General features: G+C 39.8%; 1 protein-coding gene across 1 annotated transcript; it reads left to right on the forward strand.

The window, feature by feature from the left end:
- The first annotated feature begins 1,457 nt into the window (after nucleotides 1-1,457).
- Nucleotides 1,458-20,397, forward strand: LOC117219773 (uncharacterized). Its single transcript, XM_033469197.2, has 4 exons — nucleotides 1,458-1,884; nucleotides 8,603-8,725; nucleotides 14,277-14,394; nucleotides 17,543-20,397. Exons 1-4 carry the CDS (start codon nucleotides 1,775-1,777, stop codon nucleotides 17,591-17,593), a joined length of 402 nt encoding a protein of 133 aa, XP_033325088.1. The 5' UTR covers nucleotides 1,458-1,774; the 3' UTR covers nucleotides 17,594-20,397.
- The last annotated feature ends 964 nt before the right edge of the window (nucleotides 20,398-21,361 follow it).

The raw sequence follows: 21,361 nt of genomic DNA on the forward strand, positions 1-21,361 counted from the left end.
AGGTCTACTGTCATAGTCTTTCGATAACAACGTTTTCGATTACCTTGGTTACCCGTGATTATGCTACTCGATTCCGAAACATGACGCAAATTTTCCGGCACGTTACAAATCCCTTCAACTAACATTTTACATTCAAATCTCGCACGGAATGCATCGCCTAAACTGCGTTAATTATAGAATACGTTCACTGATATTTGAAATTGCGAATACTATATCGTTAGGTTTCCAATGTTCCATAGTCATCTTGAATCTCGAGCTGCTATTACGAAAATATGCGAATACTCGAAGCGGAAAGAACAATAATTTATACAAATTTCTAGCGTGGATTCTAAGCGTTCCGATCAAATAAATGTAAGTCAATTTTATTGGTAAATTGGTAAATTGCGGTCGCAATTTTCGTGAAATGCAATTCGTCCAACAATTGCATTCGGATGTTACACGATTGCACAATGTTGCATAAAGAATGACATTCGTTTCGCGATTTGCACACTGTATTCGATTCGTGCGGCTGAGGACTGTTCGAAAAATTCATTCGATACCATTGTTCGAATAAAATTTTATCCGACGATTTTATTCGAAACATTATTCGAAACATTCGAAACATTATTCGAAACATTCGAATCGTTATTCGAATTCTGCTGATAATATTTGATATTCGAATCGTTATTCGAGAACGAATTCTGCCGATAATATTCTATATTCGAATCGTTATTCGAATGAATTCTGCCGATAATATTTTATATTCGAATCGTTATTCGCACGAATTTTGCCGATAGCATTTTATTGTACCCAATTGTACCGATAATATTTCATATTCGAATCGTTATTCGAGAATAAATTTCTCAGATAACATTTTACATTCGAATCGTTATTCGAACAAAATCCATCGATACCATTTAAAATTCGAATCGTTATTCGAACAAAATCCACCAATAACATTCCACACTCGAATCGTAATTCGAAGAAATTTCTCAAACAAAATCGTACTCGAGTCGTCATCCCGATGAAGTTTGATCCGACGAATTCGCTGAAATTCGACTCGAAGAATTAATCCGACGCATCATCCGAATGAAATTCCATTCGAACAATTGATCCAACGCATCGTCCGAGAAAGAAAGTACTCGACGAATGAATTCGAACAAAACATGATTCGACGATCTCTGGCGCCGCGGAACATCGTGCAACCCGTGACACGTCCGCGTCACCGTCGATCGCGGAAAAAATCTTTGTCGCTTGAGGAAGAATCCGTCAGGATCGGTATATTCGGGCCGCTAAACGATTATAATTGTCGGTCCGGTTGATTCGCCGTTCTCGCGCGTCCCGGGAGAAGGTGGACACAGGGAAAAGGGTCGAAGTCTAGGAAAGAGATAAAAGTGAGGGAGGATCCGGCCGAGTGGGGCATGGGCCAAGCCGTGGAGAGGTGGAAGCGGCACTCTCCTTCGAGTATATATGCTCGAAGCGAACGACGGTACGCTACAGTTCACCAAGAGACAAAAGCGACAAGGTTAGGGCCAGAGCCAGTCCACGGGGATATTATAGCAGATACCGCGATTGTACGATTCGTCGATCTGTATCTGCTGACGATAGACGCGAGAACCGTCAACGTGCCCCGCGCCGCAGGAATAAAGTGCGATACCGGTGTGATCCCAAGTGTGAAGTTCGACAGCGGGTCCGGAAATCGTTCGACCGGGATACGCTCGCAAGGATCTCGCGAGAAAACGAGAGCAGAATCACGGCGATCGGTGTGCTTAGATCGGTTCGACCCGGAGGAAACATGAGGAGCCACGCGACGATCAACCTGTTCGCCAGTCTGACGGTGCTTTGCGCCCTCGCTGTTATGATAATGCCGGATCAGGCGTACGCAAGGCCGCCACCTTTGCTCAGGTGAGGATCTCGAACGCGATTTTTCACGTTTGCTTTCGCAGAGCCTCGCGGAAGCGAAGCGCCGCTTTCGCGGAGCCTCGCGGTAGCGAAGCGCCGCTTTCGCGGAGTCTCGGAGCCGGTGGTCGGATCCATCGTTATCTTGTTTGTAAGATTCTTAATCGTTGGGCTAAGAGGAATCTTGAACATCTTTTTACGTTTCTTTTCATGTCTAACGTTGTTCATGTCACCGGGGATGGCTCGGTACGCGATTGAAATTCCGCGGATCTAATGTCAACGTTTTATCTATCGTTATCTTATTCGTGAGATTCTTAATCATTGTGCTAATAGGTACCTTGAACATCTTTTTATGTTTCTTTTCACGTATAACATTGCTTATGTCATTGGGGATGGCTCGGTACGCGATTGAAATTGCTATCGCTATCGACCAGTCAGCTGTTGCAACATGTTTGAGAAGAGTCCAAGTTACTGGAATTATTATACTGTATATATTTATAGATTTCTCTTCGTGGTTTGTCTAAAAGCGACGGTTTTATCGAATGTATAATTGAATAAAAAATGTCGAAGTATAGATGTATTCTTCTGATGCGAGCTGTTTTTCACGAGCATACTCGTCGCGAAATCGCTACGTTTCTTGGTATCGCGAGTATGCTCGTCGAACACATGCTCGTGTCGATGATCGTTTCTTTAGAATGATTCGGCAGAGTCGTTAAAGGGTGTCGAAATATGTTCGCAATCGATGGGTTTCATGATAGCGAAGATTATTGAGACAAATAAGGGACTTAACAGTGCAGAGATTAGAATGTAACAGTGTGGGTCCGAGGAGACCCGGTCAATGGCCGATAGTTGGTGCTCGAACTGGTCAATTAAGAAGTTGCCGATTGTAAATCGCGGCTACTTAAAGTTACGAAATCATGGCTGGCGGATGACGGGTTAATAGCAGCGTTATAGTTTTCGTCAGCTTCGAGGATTTGCAGAGGGTGCCAATCGTGGGTCTTGGGTGCTAAACTCGAACAAGTTTAGCAAACCATTTTGCAATCTTTCTTGAATTCTCCCTGATTGTCCTTCAGCTTGTGAACAGAGATGGACGATTTCGGGAGAGGAGATACGATTATGCGAACCTTGCACCTCGTTTTTATAATTGCTGATAATCGGCAGCTATAAAAAATGAGCAGCGAGCCTCGAATAATCGTATCTTCTCTCTTTCCAAATTGTCCATTTCTGTTCAAGAGCTGAAGGAAAATTCGGGAGAATTTATTGTATAATTTTTCAATATAATATAATCTTTCAGCGTAATAACATATGCATTTAACATCGATTTTTTGTTGATTTTATAATCGATGCAAATTATTTGATTGTTCGCTGAGTCGAATTAAATAGCGAATCCCAAAATCTTGGAATTCGATCATAAAGCAAGGGTTAAGAAAATTGCCTGACTCCAGGTGATTCAGAAAATATATCAGTTGCATCAGAGATTAATTTAAGATACGATTAAGAAAAGAATCGTTCTACAAAAATGAATTTTTGTAGCAACAGATTTGCTTTTTAAGTATGCCTTTGCGTTGACCGACGTTACTTCGAATTAGCATGAGATCATGCATTGTAGATCAGCAGTGAACGTGTCAATGATCGTTTCTTGATCAATGATCAATCGAGAGAGTTGCCAGAGGGTATCGTGAAGTGGTCGTGATCGATCATTTTGCGATAGCGAAGATTATTTTGAGACAAATAAGAGAGACTTAACAATGTAAAGATTAGAGCGTAATAGTGTGGGTCTGCAGAGACCCGGTCAATGGCCGATAATTGGTGCTCGGGAGCAGCTTGTGACTTCATCTTCTATCGATAGACATTTATATGACATTTTTATGTTTAATGAGTATCGTAGCATGATCAGATTTGCAGGCGATACGGGAAATCTGAAGAATTCTGAGGAATCGTTAAAAAATAGAATGTCACGTTTATTTGCAACGGAAGCACCGAGAACAATGGAAGGGTTTATTGACTGAAATTGATCAGCGAGACGAGATTTATTTGTTTCTACTGAAAAGTTTGCTGGAAGTAGGATTAGAGGCTGATGATATTAAAAAGACCGTCTGCTCGAAAGCTTTTCCTTTTATTGGTATAATGAACAACGTTGATTCGACAAAATACGCGAATATTTGAGCGCGATGAAATTTCGTAATTACGATAAAAATACTAATCTTAGAATTTCTGAATTTAAAAACTTCAGAACTTCAGAATTTCTGAATTTAAAAACTTCAGAACTTCAGAATTTCTGAATTTAAAAACTTCAGAACTTCAGAATTTATGAATTTAAAAACTTCAGAACTTCAGAATTTCTGAATTTAAAAACTTCAGAACTTCAGAATTTCTGAACTTAAGAATTTCGGAATTTTAGAACTTTCAATCGAAAGATTCTCAATGAAAAATTTGTTGACTCTTCGTTTGTCCCATTTCGTAGTGAAAACGTAGATAACGATGATTCAAAAACGTAATTTTACGAGTTAGAAATATCGAGAAAATAATGCAAGCACAGCTTTCAAAGTTCCCACCGTAACAAACGTAGACTCGCGGTGATTTATTTTTGTATATAAAATAACCTCGCATTGAAAAAAATAGAAAGAAACTTAGATCAACGATATTCAAACCTAATTCAGAGCTGTGCATGACTTTTGAGATGCGACAGGTGAAAGAACCTTTTCCCATTTCCTAGTCGAGATATCGATAACGCTGGGAGCAACTCTCCGGCACGGAAGCGTCTCTCAACTTGTTGCATGAATTTTTAGAGTATCGTCGACGCAAGCTCAAACTGCTTCGCACTGAAATGACGTTAAATCACAGAATTACGATGCGTAAAGCTCGCGTGCACTTTAAAACGCGATTAATTCAAATCGTGCCGCACAGGTCGCTTTATTCGACGCATTCTTTTTACAGGAGATTTTGCTGTTAAAACACAATAATTAGCATTCCGTCTTGCTTTTTTTTAAATTCCACGTTAACGGATAACTCTGATTCGAACTTCTCATCGTGGAAACACGGCGCACTGCTCTCTCAGAAATGCTAAAACTCGCTTTGACACATTCGGCTCGCAGCGAACACGCGGTGCCGCATGATTTCTCATGGGAAGCCATAACCACGCATTACCACGTCGCTACATCTATTTTGCATAGTTTTATTTTGTATAGGAACGTGAGAAGATCGTGTTAAATCACACAATGCGTTGACAGGGATATTAAAATTCATATAAAAATGACAAAGATAGGGACAATTCGATTCGAAAAAATCACGAGTATAAAAATCGGCGACTATAAAAATGAGCCGCGAGGCTCGAATAGTCGCATCTGCTCTCACCAAATTGCCCATTTTTGTTAACAAGCTGAAGGAAAATTAGGGAGAACTTAGATAATAAGAATCCGACCGAAAAAACGAACGGCACAGTGCAACGAAAAAATGATCAAAATTAAAGGAAAAATCCCACAACGACGCGACGTTTCAAGTTCCAACCGTGATAGCTATCTGCCCGATACTGTATCGACATGTATTTTGGACATGTCGCGACGAGCACCGGTCGTATCGCGTCCCCGTCTCCTTTGGAATCGCGTTCAAGATGATGATGACTGTGCAACCGTATGGTTGATCGAAGGGTAAAGTAGAGAACACATCGGCGAACCGGTGTAGACGAAGGATACCAACCAGATAAGAAGCACAAGATTTATCTACGTTATCTGGTCAGAACTTTGGAATCGTTTCGGAATTAGGCGAAGGAAAAAATTCTCTTGTTGATCGAACGACTGCAAAGTGGTTCAATCGACACTTCAGTTCGTAGAGAGCGGAATCTGAAATACCCGAATGAAAAGACTTAAAAATTGAAAATTTTCTGGTTGAACATTCCCAAATTGGAGACTCAAGAATGGAAAGATTTCAAGTTAAGAGTTTGCCGAATTAGAAATCGTCGAATTGAAAATTGTCAAGTTGAAAATTGAATTTGCCTAATTATGAAATTCTAAATTGAACATTTTCAAGTTGAACTAGATGAATTAAAAAATCTCGAGTTAAGAATTTACCGAATTAGAAATTCCCAAATGGAAAGATTTCCAAATTGAAAATGTTCAAGTTGAACACTCCCAAATCGAAGATTGCCAAATTGAAAGAATTCAAGTTAAGAATTTGCCGAATTAGAAGTTCCCAAGTGAAAAGATTTCCAAATTGTAAATGTTCAAGTTGAACACTCCCAAATCGAAGATTGCCAAATTAAAAGAATCAAGTTAATAATTTGCCGAGTTAGAAGTTCCCAAGTGAAAAGATTTCCAAATTGAAAATGTTCAAGTTAAACACTCCCAAATTAATGATTTTCAAATTGAAAGAATTCAAGTTAAGGATTTGCCGAATTTCAAATTCCTAAATAAAACAATTTTCAAGTTGAACACTCCCAAATTGAAGATTCGCAAATTGGAAGATTTCAAGTTAAAAATTAGTCGAAATATTCAGCACTAATGTTAAAACAGCCTCGAATGGTTAATCGATCCTGAAATCTCGAAAATGCTAATTTTTCCAAACGAGGCGCCGGAGTTGCACGGAATTAGAGTCGCAGGCGGGAGAGATCTTCTCTATCGTTGATTCCGATTGGCATGCTGCTCGTCAGGACACTTATGAAAAGTGATAATGTCGGAGGCAGTGATAACGAAAGCTTCGGCATACATAAGGGAGATTAACGTGTCGGCGGATGATGCGAAATTAACGGCGATCGACAAACACGGTATTATCCTGCGAAGCCTGCATGATCGCGGCTGGTATCGCCCCCTCCCCTCTCCTTCTCCGTATTTTTTCACCGTCGTAATGAAATTCTCGATTCCACCGATCTAACAATAAATTTTATCGCGACGTTTATCGCGGCCGTAGCCACGGGAGTTTTCATTAGAGGGCAGATGTTACGTCGATAAGTATTTTTTTATACCTTTTGCCACTTGATTTTTTCTGAAGGGATATCGCCGGATTTTATTGTAGAGCGTTCGCAAACATTCGTTTCCGATGAAATAAAGAAACTGCGATTTCACTGCAAAATTCGTTGGTTTATTATTTTCTGATAATCTTTTCTAAAATTAAATAATAGGAAAGTTCAACAGATGAGAAACAAGATAGCATAGAGTAAATATTTATAATTAATGCTTTTCTAAAAATTTCTGTCAGCTTTAAATAATAACCATAATTATTCAACATAAAGCTCGTTGTTACGTTCAATAATATTATTATTATTCTGTATAAAAAATCATTTTTAACGTCACATACAAAATTATAGCATTCAATATTCATGGAAAAATGATATAGTAATAATGTTAATAAAGAAGAAACTGTGAACATAAGTTGTGTACTTTTAAATGGAGAACTCTGGTACTCGTGAACAGATGACGCAATGGAGCACCGATTAGTTCGTGTCATTCTGGTGTTAAGTTGTCGAAGAACTTGGAAACTTGAAAAATGACATCAACTTTATGTTTAACAAATTTTCTTAATCGTCGGCTGCCGGAGAATTCGCGTGCCTGCGAAAGTTTACCGACTGATGTAATTACATACTCACACGTCACCTCGTTGCAAGTCATCCTTACGTGTTTGGATAGCGATACGCAGAGAAATCATTCTCAGTCCACGATATTCCCGTCACGTTTCGCGAAATCTATGGTGGTTCGCTATCGTTTAACATGTTTCTGATCGTTCGATGACCATGCTGTGTATATTCAAATAATTTAAACAAAATTGGAAATTCAGAGAAACTATGGAATTCAAACGATATGTGAAATTTCGAGAAAATTAGGAATTCAGAGACAATTACAAATTTAAGCGATATTTGAAATTTAGAGACGATTACAAATTTAAACGATATTTGAAATTTAGAGACGATTACAAATTTAAACGATATTTGAAATTTAGAGATGATTACAAATTTAAACGATATTTGAAATTTAGAGACGATTACAAATTTAAACGATATTTGAAATTTAGAGAAAATATGGAATTCAAACGATATTTGAAATTTCGAGGCAATTACGAATTTAAACGATATTTGAAATTTAGAGAAAATATGGAATTCAAAGAATACTGGAAATTTCGAGAAAATATGGAATTCAAAGAATACTTGAAATTTCGAGAAAATATGGAATTCAAAGAATACTTGAAATTTCGAGAAAATATGGAATTCAAAGAATACTTGAAATTTCGAGAAAATATGAAATTTAAACAAAATTTCAAATCAGCAAAATAATCACGAAAACCATGCTCGATTTCACGTGCATTACACTGACATTTTAAACATGGAAATCAAAGAGCAGTGAAACTGTAAAAAAAATTGTACTCAAACCAACCGAACATATTTTTGTCGATTTATTTGTCGCATTTCTCCTCGATTGTCCTCGATTGTCCTCGATTAATATAACCCGCGCTCGTACGAAATCTCTCGTATCTACGATTTCCAGAGAATTCAGTTAATTATAAGCGCTGGCCCTCTAAATATAAGCGCGCGAGCGAGATAAGAAGCTCTCGTTTCGATTCCCGCGAGTGAAAAGTCTGTCCTAAGTTTCGGCTCGCCCATTCGTTCCTCGTGCTGATAGATCGTGAAAAATCTGTCGAGCGAAATCATTTGGCCGGCCGTCGCACAATGAAACATATTCGTCCGAATTGTTGCGCGAATGTTGCGATGCTGACGAGCCTGTTTTTGTTACGTTTGCAGCCGGCAGAGGCGAGTGTCGGATCAGAGGCTCGCCGAGATCGAGACGCTGCTTGGATTGGAAAACGTCCGTGGAAAAGTGGTCACGGTGCCTGTTGCATTCGGCGTGCTGGATCCAGATAAAATGTGAGCAACGACTTACGTAATCTTATATAAAGGTCAGCCGTTATCGGGCGCCGGTTCGTTATCGGCGCGCGGATGGCCCCCGAAATCTTTCGGGCCGCTGCAAAATTAACAGATGAACGGCTCATTACGCTCGTATCGCGTCTGCCGATCTGATCCCCATTGACCGTAACGAGTGTAATAACAGAGCGTCATTCGATCGTAATCGGAAAGAATCGAGGAATTCGAATTATTTCGTGTCTTATCGGCCGTCTCCGTGCCCGTCCTCTGTCCGCCGATTGCTCGCGTAAGTTTCCTTCGAATCGGTCAATGGTAAATTCCTCGATATACTATCGGACGAATCGATTAATTGCGCGCGATAAGACGAGCCTCGTTAATTTACATTTTTTTTTAACGCATTTTAACGCGGAGCGGGGCAATTTATTTCCCGCACTTTTTACAATCGTCTCGACGAAATTCGTGCGAGATTCCATGTTCAATTTCCTGCATTGTCTCGCAGCGTAGACCGATGTACTCGGAGATTCGGTATTTTTAAGCAGCGATTAGGCCGCAGGTTGTTTTTTTAAAGCGGCTGTTACTATGCTATTAATCTCTTGGAGCACCGATTTTTTTTTGGGAGGAGGAGCGATATGATCTCGGCTTCTGGTTAATTACACATTAAATGAAAGCTCGAATAATACGCGCTCGTTAATAACTTCGCGGTTGATGCATTGAAATAATCCATGAATGATACTATGAATAGTTCATAAATGATGCTGTAGATAATTCGTAAAAGATGCTATAAATACAATCCATAAAAGATAGTACAAATAAATCGATAGGAAATGCTACGAATAAATCTATCGTGTAAATAATTAAGTACGATGAATGAGACATTTATCGGGGAGGATTTATTGCGTGATCTTGGAACGCGGCGCGACGAGAATAAAGCTCTATTTTTAAAGAGAAAATCAGGAGAAATGAGGGGAGAAGCGAGAAGAATCGATGTTAATAACGATAGTGCAACGTTCCGATTCTCGGGTTCAGGAATCTCGTGGCGTACGCGATCGCGATCACATAAAGCAGGCCGCCGTTTATTTCGGACGGCCCGCGAGCTTTTTTTAATTTCCTCCGCCGACCATAACGTGCTATTATTTCCGCGTGAAATCATTTCGTTTCGCGCGCGGCCACGCGATCGCGCGCCGCCGCGTATCGATCACTCGCCGCGAGTGACAATTGTTCCGTTGCAAATATTTTCAACGTTTCTCAAAAAAAAAGAGAAGGAAGAAAAAGTGCAACGCAATTCGAAATATTATCTTAACATCCTTTTTTATTTTACAACGAATCGAATCTTTTATTTTCTCAAAGGTAAATTGTTCACCGAACAAGATGTGCTAAACTTTTTTTTATTCGAAAATAAAGCAAATTACGAATTATGATGCAATTTAATTAGAATCACGAATTACGATGTAATTGAACTGAAATTACGATGCAATTGAACTAGAATTATGAATCACGATGTAATTGAATTTCGAATTACAGTGTAATTGAATGAGAATTACGAATTACAGTGTAGTTGAATTGAAATTACGAATTATGATATAATTGAACTAAAATTACTGTATTACTGATGTAATTGAACTAGAATTATGAATTACAACGTAATTGAACTGCGAATTACGGTGTAATTGAGTGAAAATTACGAATTACAGTGTAGTTGAATTAAAATTACGAATTACGATATAATTGAACTAAAATTACGATGTAATTGAACTAGAATTATGAATCACGATGTAATTGAATTGCGAATTGCGGTGTAATTGAATGAAAATTACGAATTATAGGGTAATTGAACTAAAATTTCGAATTACGATGTAATTGAACTAGAATTATGAATCACGATGTAATCGAATTGCAAATTACGGTTAAATTGGATAAAAATTACGAATCACAGTGCAATTGAACTAAAATTTCGAATTACGATGTAATTGAATCAAAATGACGAATTGTACTAGAATTGCGGTGTAATTGAACGAAAATTCCGAATTACGATGCAATCGAATTATCTGATTCGATGTAACATCTCGGTGCATCGAACAATGGAACGATCTCTTTCGGCGAACGGCATCGAAACGAGAAAGAACGAGCAAATATAGCGAAGCAATTACGAACGAAAAACGAACGAACGAACAAAGCAAAGCAATTATCGTCATAGTAACAGGGGTTCGCTAGCCCATTTATTATTTGCCATTTGGAATAATATTTCACCCGGCTCTCGCTGCCTCCCAAGCATACTTGACTGACGCAAGGGGGTAAAGAGAATCGCACGGAGGTCGGAAATGTGACGCACGTCCGGGAGGAAGTAGCCGGGACATTAAAATTCAACTTGTTGCTTCTGCCCGGTAGATTCTCCTGTTGGCTGCATGACAAGCCTGATCCACGGGGCCGGGGGGTTGAACACGAGGGGTGAGAGCAAACGAGGAAGGGCGCTCGGTCACGTATCGCTCGGCGAAATGGAAAAGAACGGCCTACTAACCGGGAGGATACCTCGAACACATCCTATCTTGAACCTCGGTTAATCTCCTGTCGAGTCTCCCTTCACCCTAATAAGATTTTCATTCGCTCGCGCGCGGAAGGATACGCTTCGCTTGATGGCGGATTTCTAATCATTTCGTTCGGACTGACAATAAACCGTGACAAATAATTATAAATACTTAACTAAATTATTGACTTGTTACTTATTAATTATTGAAACTTATAACTTAATTAATATTTAACCAGTGGAAAATGTCACGTTTTCCACGTATTTATTTTTTGTCACGCGAAAAAGCCGTTGTCCCAATTTATGCAATCATTTTCCATGATAATGTTTTAATTGTTCTCATAATTTTTAAGCGAGAAACCGGTCATTCGGTTGGTTTACGAGAAGAAAAGATCACGAAATTACGAAAAGGAATAAATGTGCGCGTAGCTTCTCTATCTTGCGACAATTGTCGACGATTTTATTAGGTCGAGCCATAAATAACACTCGACGCAGCTAAGATAAAATCTGTTGTTCGTATCTAACTCATTATGAGTCACCGGGACAAACGAGCTTTCGCTTTCACTAAATATACGAGGGTTCAAAATAAATAAAATAAAAGAGAAAAAGCAAAAAAATAACAAATGAGAGAAAAACAAAATATAAATGTCCGATAAGAAAACGGAAGTTATTTGTGAATCGACCTGACAATTTCGCATAAAAATCCGCGGTCTAATAATAACATTCGAGCGTATCGGGGTTAGCCGTCGGGAAGTTCTTCGAAAGTAAGCAAATGCACTCGGTGGCGGATGGTGAAATAAAGTATTCGCGTGTGTACGCAACGACGCAGGCTGAATAATACGAGCATAATGGCGGCCAGGTGGCACTCGTGGGAAGAAAGATAGAAAGGGCCGCAAGGGCCGCGATTCGATGCGGCAGATGCTGCGTTGGTAATGGATCCCCTAACCGGGTTAGCGTCTCTCCGCCGCGGCGGTATGCCGTTCGAATAAATTCCCATTCGAACGCGACACCTACGATCGCGCGAAATACGCGGAAATTTTCGAACTTTGGAAAAGACGCGAAAAATCGCCCTTCGTTTCGCCGCGGCAACGTTCGCCTTTTGTGCTCCTTCGTTCGGCGGCGCTGATATTCCTCTCGGCTTCTAATTCGTTCACCTCCTATTCGCTCGCGATTTCGTAAGAGAACGAGGTTAGTCCTCCGAGGCTGTGCTCGCGATTAACTTCCCTTTCGCCGGGAGAACTCGATGCAAAGTCGCGCCGCGGTATTACGATCGAATTATACTGACGAACTTTCCGATTACGAACGTCACGTTGTTGCATCGTGATTCGATGGCATTGCAATTCATTGTACGACTGCAAAATGCTGAGTACATTGAATTACGTCGATTACGAATTACGGTGCGATTGAATTGGAATTACGAGTTGCGATGTAATTGAACTGGAATTGTGAATTGCGATGCGATTGAACTGAAATTACGAATCACGATGTAATTGAACTAGAATTACGAATTACGGTGCAATTGAACGAAAATTGCGGATCACGATGTGATTGAACTGGAATTACGAATTACGGTGCAATTGAATTGGAATTACGAATTACGATTGAATTGAACTAAAATTACGAATTACGAATTGCAATGTAATTGAACTGGAATTACGAATTGCGATGCAATTGAACGAAAATTGCGGATCACGATGTGATTGAACTATAATTACGAATTACGGTGCAATTGAATTGGAATTACGAATTACGATTGAATTGAACTAAAATTACGAATTACGAATTGCAGTGTAATTGAACTGGAATTACGAATTGCGATGCAATTGAATTGGAATTACGAATTACGATTGAATTGAACTAAAATTACGAATTACGAATTGCAATGTAATTGAACTGGAATTACGAATTGCGATGCAATTGAACTGAAATTACGAATCACGATGTGATTGAACTATAATTACGAATTACGGTGCAATTGAATTGGAATTACGAATTACGATTGAATTGAACTAAAATTACGAATTACGAATTGCAGTGTAATTGAACTGGAATTACGAATTGCAGTGTAATTGAATTAGCACAAATCTGATTGAATTAGTACACATCCTGGTGCTTCGAACAATGGAACGATCTCGTTCGGCGAACGGCTTCGAAACGAAAACAAACGGTCGGTTCTCCGTCGAGTATTCCGGATTTCCTTGGAAACCGCGTGCATCTGGTGCAATACGTTCGCGAGATTTGCTAGAGTGCACTTTATGAGAGTATTTATTATGTAGAGAGTGCGTTTTATATTCGAGAATTTATGCTTCGACGGGATAAGTATACGGAATGTGTTGTCGAGCTGAGGCGAATGCGTCGAAGAGGGGTGACTATCGATAACGTTACCTATAAATATCGATTGATATAAACAATCTAATAATATAAAAAAATCTACTATATCGCCGGGCGACAGTTATGCTATCCTTTAATCACGGGTCAACGAAACCTCGCACTTGTACGAGCAATAATCGTCATTATTAAACGGCAATGCGCCGACACTCGTTTTTTCCGGCCGCGGATTTGCATAAACAACGTCGACCCGGCGCATCGTTAAACGACACGGCTGTCGCGACCGTAAAAAGACGGATTACGTGAACCGGTTCCTTGGCGCGGCTTCGCCGGCGAAAAAACGCTTAATAGCGATCAACGATACACCGCGAAACGACGCGGCACGGGCACGTGTCACCCTTTCCTTACGGTTCGGTCACGCGTGACTCGCGTGATCCCCCACCCTCTCCGCGGGGAGAAGAAAAAAGCGGGAGAAAAAAGTTTAGAAGGGAATAAGTTGATTTATTCGCATGAATATTCCATTTCACGGGACGAGCACATGTCGCGCCGACTTGGACGCACACGTAATCTTCGAATCTCGCCGGTTTTTGCGCCGGCCGCTGGTCTCCTTTCGAGAACACGACGGTCCCGCCCCGGATTTTTCCGATCGTTCTTTCAAGTCACCGTTCGTTCTAACAGCTCCGTTCTCCGTTGCTTTCGTTGCAGAGGCCGCAGACGAAGATCCGCAACGAACAATAGACTCGAGACGCTGCAGCGCATCATGCGATACGTCGCGAACAATCCGGACGCGCTCGACGAGGAGAACATTCTCTCTCTGCCAATGGTAAGCCTCCTACGATTATCTCTTTGAAAACATCGTGCTTAAAAACACCGTCTTCTACTCGGGTTTGCATTCTTTTTTTAATGAATTTGCAATGTCGCGACGAGCAGCGATTAGAGGATTCGAGTTCGTCCCTTTTGAATCGAAGTCGAAGTTCCAATTGCAAATGCATTGTTCGAATTGCATTGTTCTCGCTCAAATTTGTTTACAGTAGACACGCTACAGCTCGAATGAATTTTTTGTTATATTAAGAGGGATGTTTTTTCACGCTTTCGCGACAGAATTTCAATCGAACGTCGTCTCCGACCGAATCTAATTTACGAAGCATCACGTTGCTCCGCATATCGGCGCGTGTCGCAAAAAGAACGTCCTATTTATCTTGCGGGAAGAAGCATATTTTCCATGAATGCACTACAAGATTTCGCGTTGTCTCGTTTAAACTTACGTTACGACGTTTATTAACTTATATTGCAACGTTGACGGAAACGTTCGAAGTCGCGAATTGTTCCATTAAATCGAAATGATAGCAAAATTGAAAGAACACACTTTTGTCATTGTCTAGTATACTCAACCCTCTATCACCTAAAAAAAAAGAATTCAACTCATTTGATGCAGTTGCAAAAAAGTTATTACGTTTTAAAAGGTTAAAGTTGTTAAAGTTATTGCACTGTGTTCGCCGTAAATATCAGTTCAAATTAGAGCAAAATTATACGTAATTGCGAATAATATTATTTAGAATCGCTCGACGCGTGATTTCGATAGACGATGGCCGAACACATAAACGTAGCCATAATCACGAGACACGCGTAAATAAGTTGTTCAACTCGCAGTCTCTTCTTGCGACTAATATCGCGAAGCAAATCATTTGTGAAACGTCGCCGGTGATCGCAATTTTCGCGATTACCTGAACGACAATTTTCCAATTAGGATTCATTAGCAACGAGCGATCGATCGAGATGATTTATGGAATCCTTCGGGCGATGAATGAATCGTCGCGGTTGCGTAACGAACGGTCGCGGGCCCGAGACCGCGTTATACATAATCCCGTTGCGACGATCCTGATTGATTCGCGTAACACTCCGTGTTTTTCACGATAAGCGACGCGCGCTAATTGCGACCGCGCCGATAATCGGGCCGCGTGAAAAATTCATTCAGCCGGGAATCGACGGCACGCGCCCGTCGAACATGAACTCCGTGCAGAACGCGTGACCTTTTTCTAACATGCAATACAACTTTGCAGCGCAGTTCATTCGCGGCTGTTTAACCGCGATTTTCACCGGTTTCGAATCGCCGCCGAATCCGACGAAGTTCGCGGCCGAAAAAAATCTTTCGCGATGGACGCCGCGTCCGAAAAATACGACGATTCGAAGCATCTGCTGCGATTTTTGTTCGCGCGAAAATTAGGGTCACGTGACTTGCACTGGTTCCGTTGAGAATTGCGGAATTTCCGATGATTCGTGATGATTTGCAATGAAAGATAATGACTTGCTATGGAAGATAATGATTTGTAACGATTTGTAACGATTTAGGATGACTCATAATGTCTTATAATGTCTTATAGTGTCTCATAATGATTTATAATGATTTATAATGATTTACAATGATTTACAATGATTTATAGTGAATTTATAACGATTTACAATGATTTATAGTAAATTTATAATAATTTGTAATGACTTACAAAGGAAGATGATGACTTATAACGATTTATAATGACTTAAAATGATTTATAATGATTTACGATGATTTATAGTGAATTTATAATGATTTACAATGATTTATAGTAAATTTATAATGACTTATAATAACTTATAACGATTTATAATGACTCAAAATGATTTATAATAATTTATAATGATTCACAATGATTTACAATGATTTACATCGATTTAGAATGATTTATAATGCTACAGATTCTTGTGGTAGATTAAAATAAACTTGTGCCGCGAAAGGAGAGCGAAGTTTCTTGCTGTTGATATTATGTACGTAAATTACAATTCGATCACGATGCAATCAATAACCGTGCAAGATCAACTTCGTTAATCGTCCGCTCGTAAATTCACAGCTCCACGTAGTAGATTCGCATAGCGGTTTCACCGTTGCTCGTGTTCGTTGCACTATGTTGCGCATAGATACGGGAAGCGGACGATGATGTGCGCGTAGGCAATACTTAAAAATTATAGTTTACTCATACCGCAATTATCTCTGCAACTCATTCATAGATCAGCCGCCGCGTAACCTATGGATTCGCGGAAGTCTATGATTCGGTCGGAAATATAATGGCGAAGGATTGCGAACTTGCTGAAGCAAGCGAGACGATTTCCAGGGTTCGCGAAAATTCAACGATGTTTCCACGATCGGATTATACAGACATCGATGGTAACCGAATAAAATAGCGGCGATATTTAATAATCGTTCCATTTTCGATTCGCGCAACGCGAACGCGAGCTGTCGAATCTGGATTGGCTCGCGAACGCGAGAAACAGTCGAAAACATCCCTCTTGGTTCGATCTCTCTGCTGTATTAAATTCCTCGCCTGATCTATTTAATTTTTTGTACGATTGAAAAATAGCGTAATGATTTATTATGATTTTTATAATGATTTTATGATGATTTATAGTGATTCATAGTGATTTATAACGATTCTATAATGACTTATAATGATTTACAATGATTTATAAATGATTCACAACGATCTATAGTGACTCATAATGATTTATAATGACTTATAATGGATGATAATGATTTATAAATGATTCACAACGATCTATAGTGACTCATAATGATTTATAATGACTTATAATGGAAGATAATGATTTATAACGATTGTACAACGACTTATAATGATTTACAATGATTTATAGTGACTCATAATGATTTATAATGACTTATAATGAAAGATAATGATTTATAACGATGATATAACTACTTATAATGATTTACAATGATTTACAATGATTTACAATGACATCGACGTTTCGATTGTGCACAAAAATGATCGCGCAAGCTATAAATCACATAGGCGTAGGACTAGCGACTAAAATTCGCAGCAGCCCAAAATTTAGCATTTCCGGGAGAAATTACAGTATAATCGAACATCTGTCGACAGCATTCAGTAACGAACACCGTTGTTTTTCTTCTCGAATTTCAGAAGATGAAGGAGTCCTTGCGGGGAAACGACGTCGACTACCAGTTCATTTAATTTCCGGCGCACGACAGGTCGCGTCGGCGTGTATGGGGCGAGAACGAAGAAGAAGAAGAAGAAGACAGACAGACAGACACACACACACACAGTCGAGAGTGTACCAAACGCTTGAGGAATGATAAAAAAAAAAGAAGAACAACACGATCTCTCGACCCTTAAAGCCGCCTGAACAGTATTACGGACCGTCCTCCGTCCGAGCTTAAACTTTTAACGAACTCACACTAATTAGGATACTTAAGTGACTAACGACGGCGTGGAATGGATGTCGCAACCGATGGATAAAAGGGAGGAAGAGAGAAGAATACCCGATCGGCGGCGCCAACAACAACAAAAAATTATGGCCGCCGCGCGGGCACGGCTGCTCGAAGATGTCACATTCGGACGTGTTCTTTCGTCGACGATTCGCACCACCGCTGCAACCCCCCCACCCCCATTCGTTTCCGTTCGTTCCTCTGTATTATTCTCTCTAAGTAACTTATTGTCTAGTTAACTTATTTTTACATTATTTATTGATCTTCCGCGCGTTTATATCGTTAAGTCGATTGCGATCCGCGGGCGCGTTTTAACGAGACCGGCGCGAACGGGGACGCGTAAAAAAAACGCTCGAGAACGTTCGATCTTTCTGCACCGAGCCGATTGTTTCTACTTTTATTTTCTCTTTTGGTTTTCTTGTTGTTAAAGTCTCGCAAGAAATATATTTTCGAAAAGCGTTTTCGTTCGATCGTGAGCGAAACGGTCGCGAAGAATTCTGCGCGTATTTTCCTTCAGAAGACACGACTTCTTGTTTTTTATTTCATACGCGACCTTTTTTATACTTAATTTTATTACATCGCAACGCTATTCTCGTTTCGCTCTCCTCGTTTCGCTTCGCTGTCACGGCCGATTTCGACCGATCGAACGTTTTCTCGAGCGACGCGTTTCCCGCGACGCTCTCGGATCGAGCCTCCGTTTCAACCGCAGCGAATTGAAATGGCGCGGCCCGATCGAAAGAGCCACGCTCGGGGATCACCGACGACGTTCCGACCACGTCGTAATCTCTTGATCGATCGCGATCCGCGACGTCAACCGCGTATCTCGATTCGCTAGATTTAGTTTGTATTCGTTCGCCTTCCAGTGGCTCGAGAGCGTTGAATCTGAATAGTATTTATTAGTCGTCGATGTTCGGCGAAGTGTTGCCATTTTATCGGCCGCCGCGATCTGAACTCTGAACGAATATTTTCTGAAATTCAATCGATGCCGGATGAGCTTTCTTTAAATCACGATCTTCGTTTTTTGTAATAATAGTCGGTCGACCGCAAAAGTTCAAATTCAGGCTTCTGCAACCTGTAAATTCAATCTTTGTCCTAAATTATGCATTTTATTATGAAGTACACGAATTTATGATAAATTCAGTATATATATATATTTGGTATTATTAAATATTAAATATATATATTTGCATATTCTTATTGTAAATTACACAAACATGTTAAATAAGTTGCATATGTAATATAATAATATATTATACAATAATAATATAATATATATTATATTATATATTATGTAATATTATATAGTATATAATACATTATATAATATAATATATAATGGAATATATAATATAATACAATATAATATATGATATATTATATAAATTACACAAATAATGAAATATAAAACATATAATAAAAAAATATATGTATATACATATATTTAATATTTAATAATACAATATATATATGTATATTTTCATTATAAATTTGTGTAATTTATGATAAAAATTACAGATTGCAGTCGACCGACTAGCGAACGCAAATTGAATTCGACATTTTCGCGTTGCCGATCGTTGCCGATCGCATTAATGAATTTCAATGAATATTCGAGCATAAGTTTTGATTTAACGAGCGCCTCGTAGTTAGGAGAATCACGATTTTCGAGCATGAATCGAGACGTCCCGATCCAGGCCCTCGAAGACTTCGTAAATTGCGGGAAAGATCGCGTCGCCTAGACAATTGTTCCCCCGTTAACCGCGCGCCGTCTGCCTTAATTATTATTTATAGCAACGTGAAATTTCGTTCTCGAGGGCTCGATCGTGGATCTCGTCGCGAAACGGCAACGTTGAGCCACTGTGATCACATTATTAAGAGAATCTGCCGTCTCTCGGTTTCGATCATTCAGAATTCACCGGATTTCTGTTCGCCGTTCATTATTATTATTTTTTTCGCGACTGCGACCGGACCGTGCCAGTCGTTTTCTCGATTGTTCGACGAGCAAGGATACGAGGCTGTGAAAATGTACGCGACATTTGTCGGGAACACGAAGTGGTCGCGTCGTTTCCATGATTTTCCATCGGCGTTTTCTACGCCCGGCGAATTAGTTAATTTCTCGCGTATAAAAGCCGCAGGGCTCCTCGTATTATTTTGTCCACCATGTGTGATGCGTTTTATTTATTTTCTTGTACAGTTTTGTTTTTTTTTTAGTCGACGATCCTTGTCGAATGGTTCGCCGCGCTCGGTGAAATTTGTCCGACGTCGACGACGACGAACGCGTAATTAGCATCGACGCGTTGTGTTAGCCGCTAATTACGCGGAAGTCAGGGTCGGTAGTCGTTCCACGATGTCGATGGGGATGGTTACGGTGTAACCGACGCGATCGCGCACCGTTCGAACTTTTCTAATATAAGTTATTTATTTATTTATTTAATTGTACTAGCGCTAGACGAAGTATTAAAGACACTGTCGCCCGTAACGCGGCATCGATGTATTCGAGCAATGTGCGTATTATTTTATTTATTCCACTGCAATAAAAATTATAATCGGCTACGCCCGTGTCTCATTCACCCCTACCCCCTAATTCTAATTACAAGATCGCCGATAAATCGTTAATGCAACCGCGAGACTTCGTTCGCGGCGCGTCGAAAGATTTTTTGAAAACGTTTGCACCGATTTCGGGTATCTTTGGCGATAATTAGAAGCAAATATCTGGGAAATGAATTTAGGGGAAAGAGAATTTCCAATGGAGACGTCAATGAAACTCGACTGTTTTTTTATAGTCGGAGGCAGAATAGAATCGGCGGACATCGACGAACGTGTTCTTCAAATAATGAATTTCAATTTTTTCGAACATTTACCGAGGCATTTACCGCGGTTTCGCAAGTCGAACTGTTGCGAGCGCACTTTGCGTATGCGCCCGATATCGCAGCGACGTTTGGAAACGCTCTAAAAAATTCTGTTTAGCTTAGGGCTCCGGGATCTTATCCTATAACAACCGGCAAGCGTACATATTGACCGGTGCGAGGTCAGGTGCAATAACATCGACTATGCTTGCGCAAACAAATTCATGTCTAAGAGGAGGCCTCGATAGTACTCGATGCATTCCAGCTCGATGAATGGACTGCGAGTATTTATGCAGAATTTATATTTCCATTGATTCGCTTCGGGAAACTGGGGCCGGCTTCCGATATTAATTGTTTCTTGTGAAACTTGCTTGATTTTTATGATTATTTTGTATTGACGAATTTAACGATATGCGCAACGATATGGCGCAAAATTTAACGATATGTAAACATTTGACGCAGTTGAACGCGCATTTGGGATTTTTCTTTATCTAGCAAACATATTTGTTGAAGCAGTGAAAATACTACTATGATAATTATTGATGCTGTTCTATTGCATTATATGACACCAAGTTGCTCGAACTATGATCTTGTTTATCTTCTATTCTTAATTTGTTATACATAAACATTATTATATATTATTTTCTTCTTTTCTTAGTATATTTATTTAG

The sequence above is a fragment of the Megalopta genalis genome, chromosome 5 (genome assembly GCF_051020955.1).
Source record: "Megalopta genalis isolate 19385.01 chromosome 5, iyMegGena1_principal, whole genome shotgun sequence".
Lineage (NCBI taxonomy): Eukaryota > Metazoa > Arthropoda > Insecta > Hymenoptera > Halictidae > Megalopta > Megalopta genalis.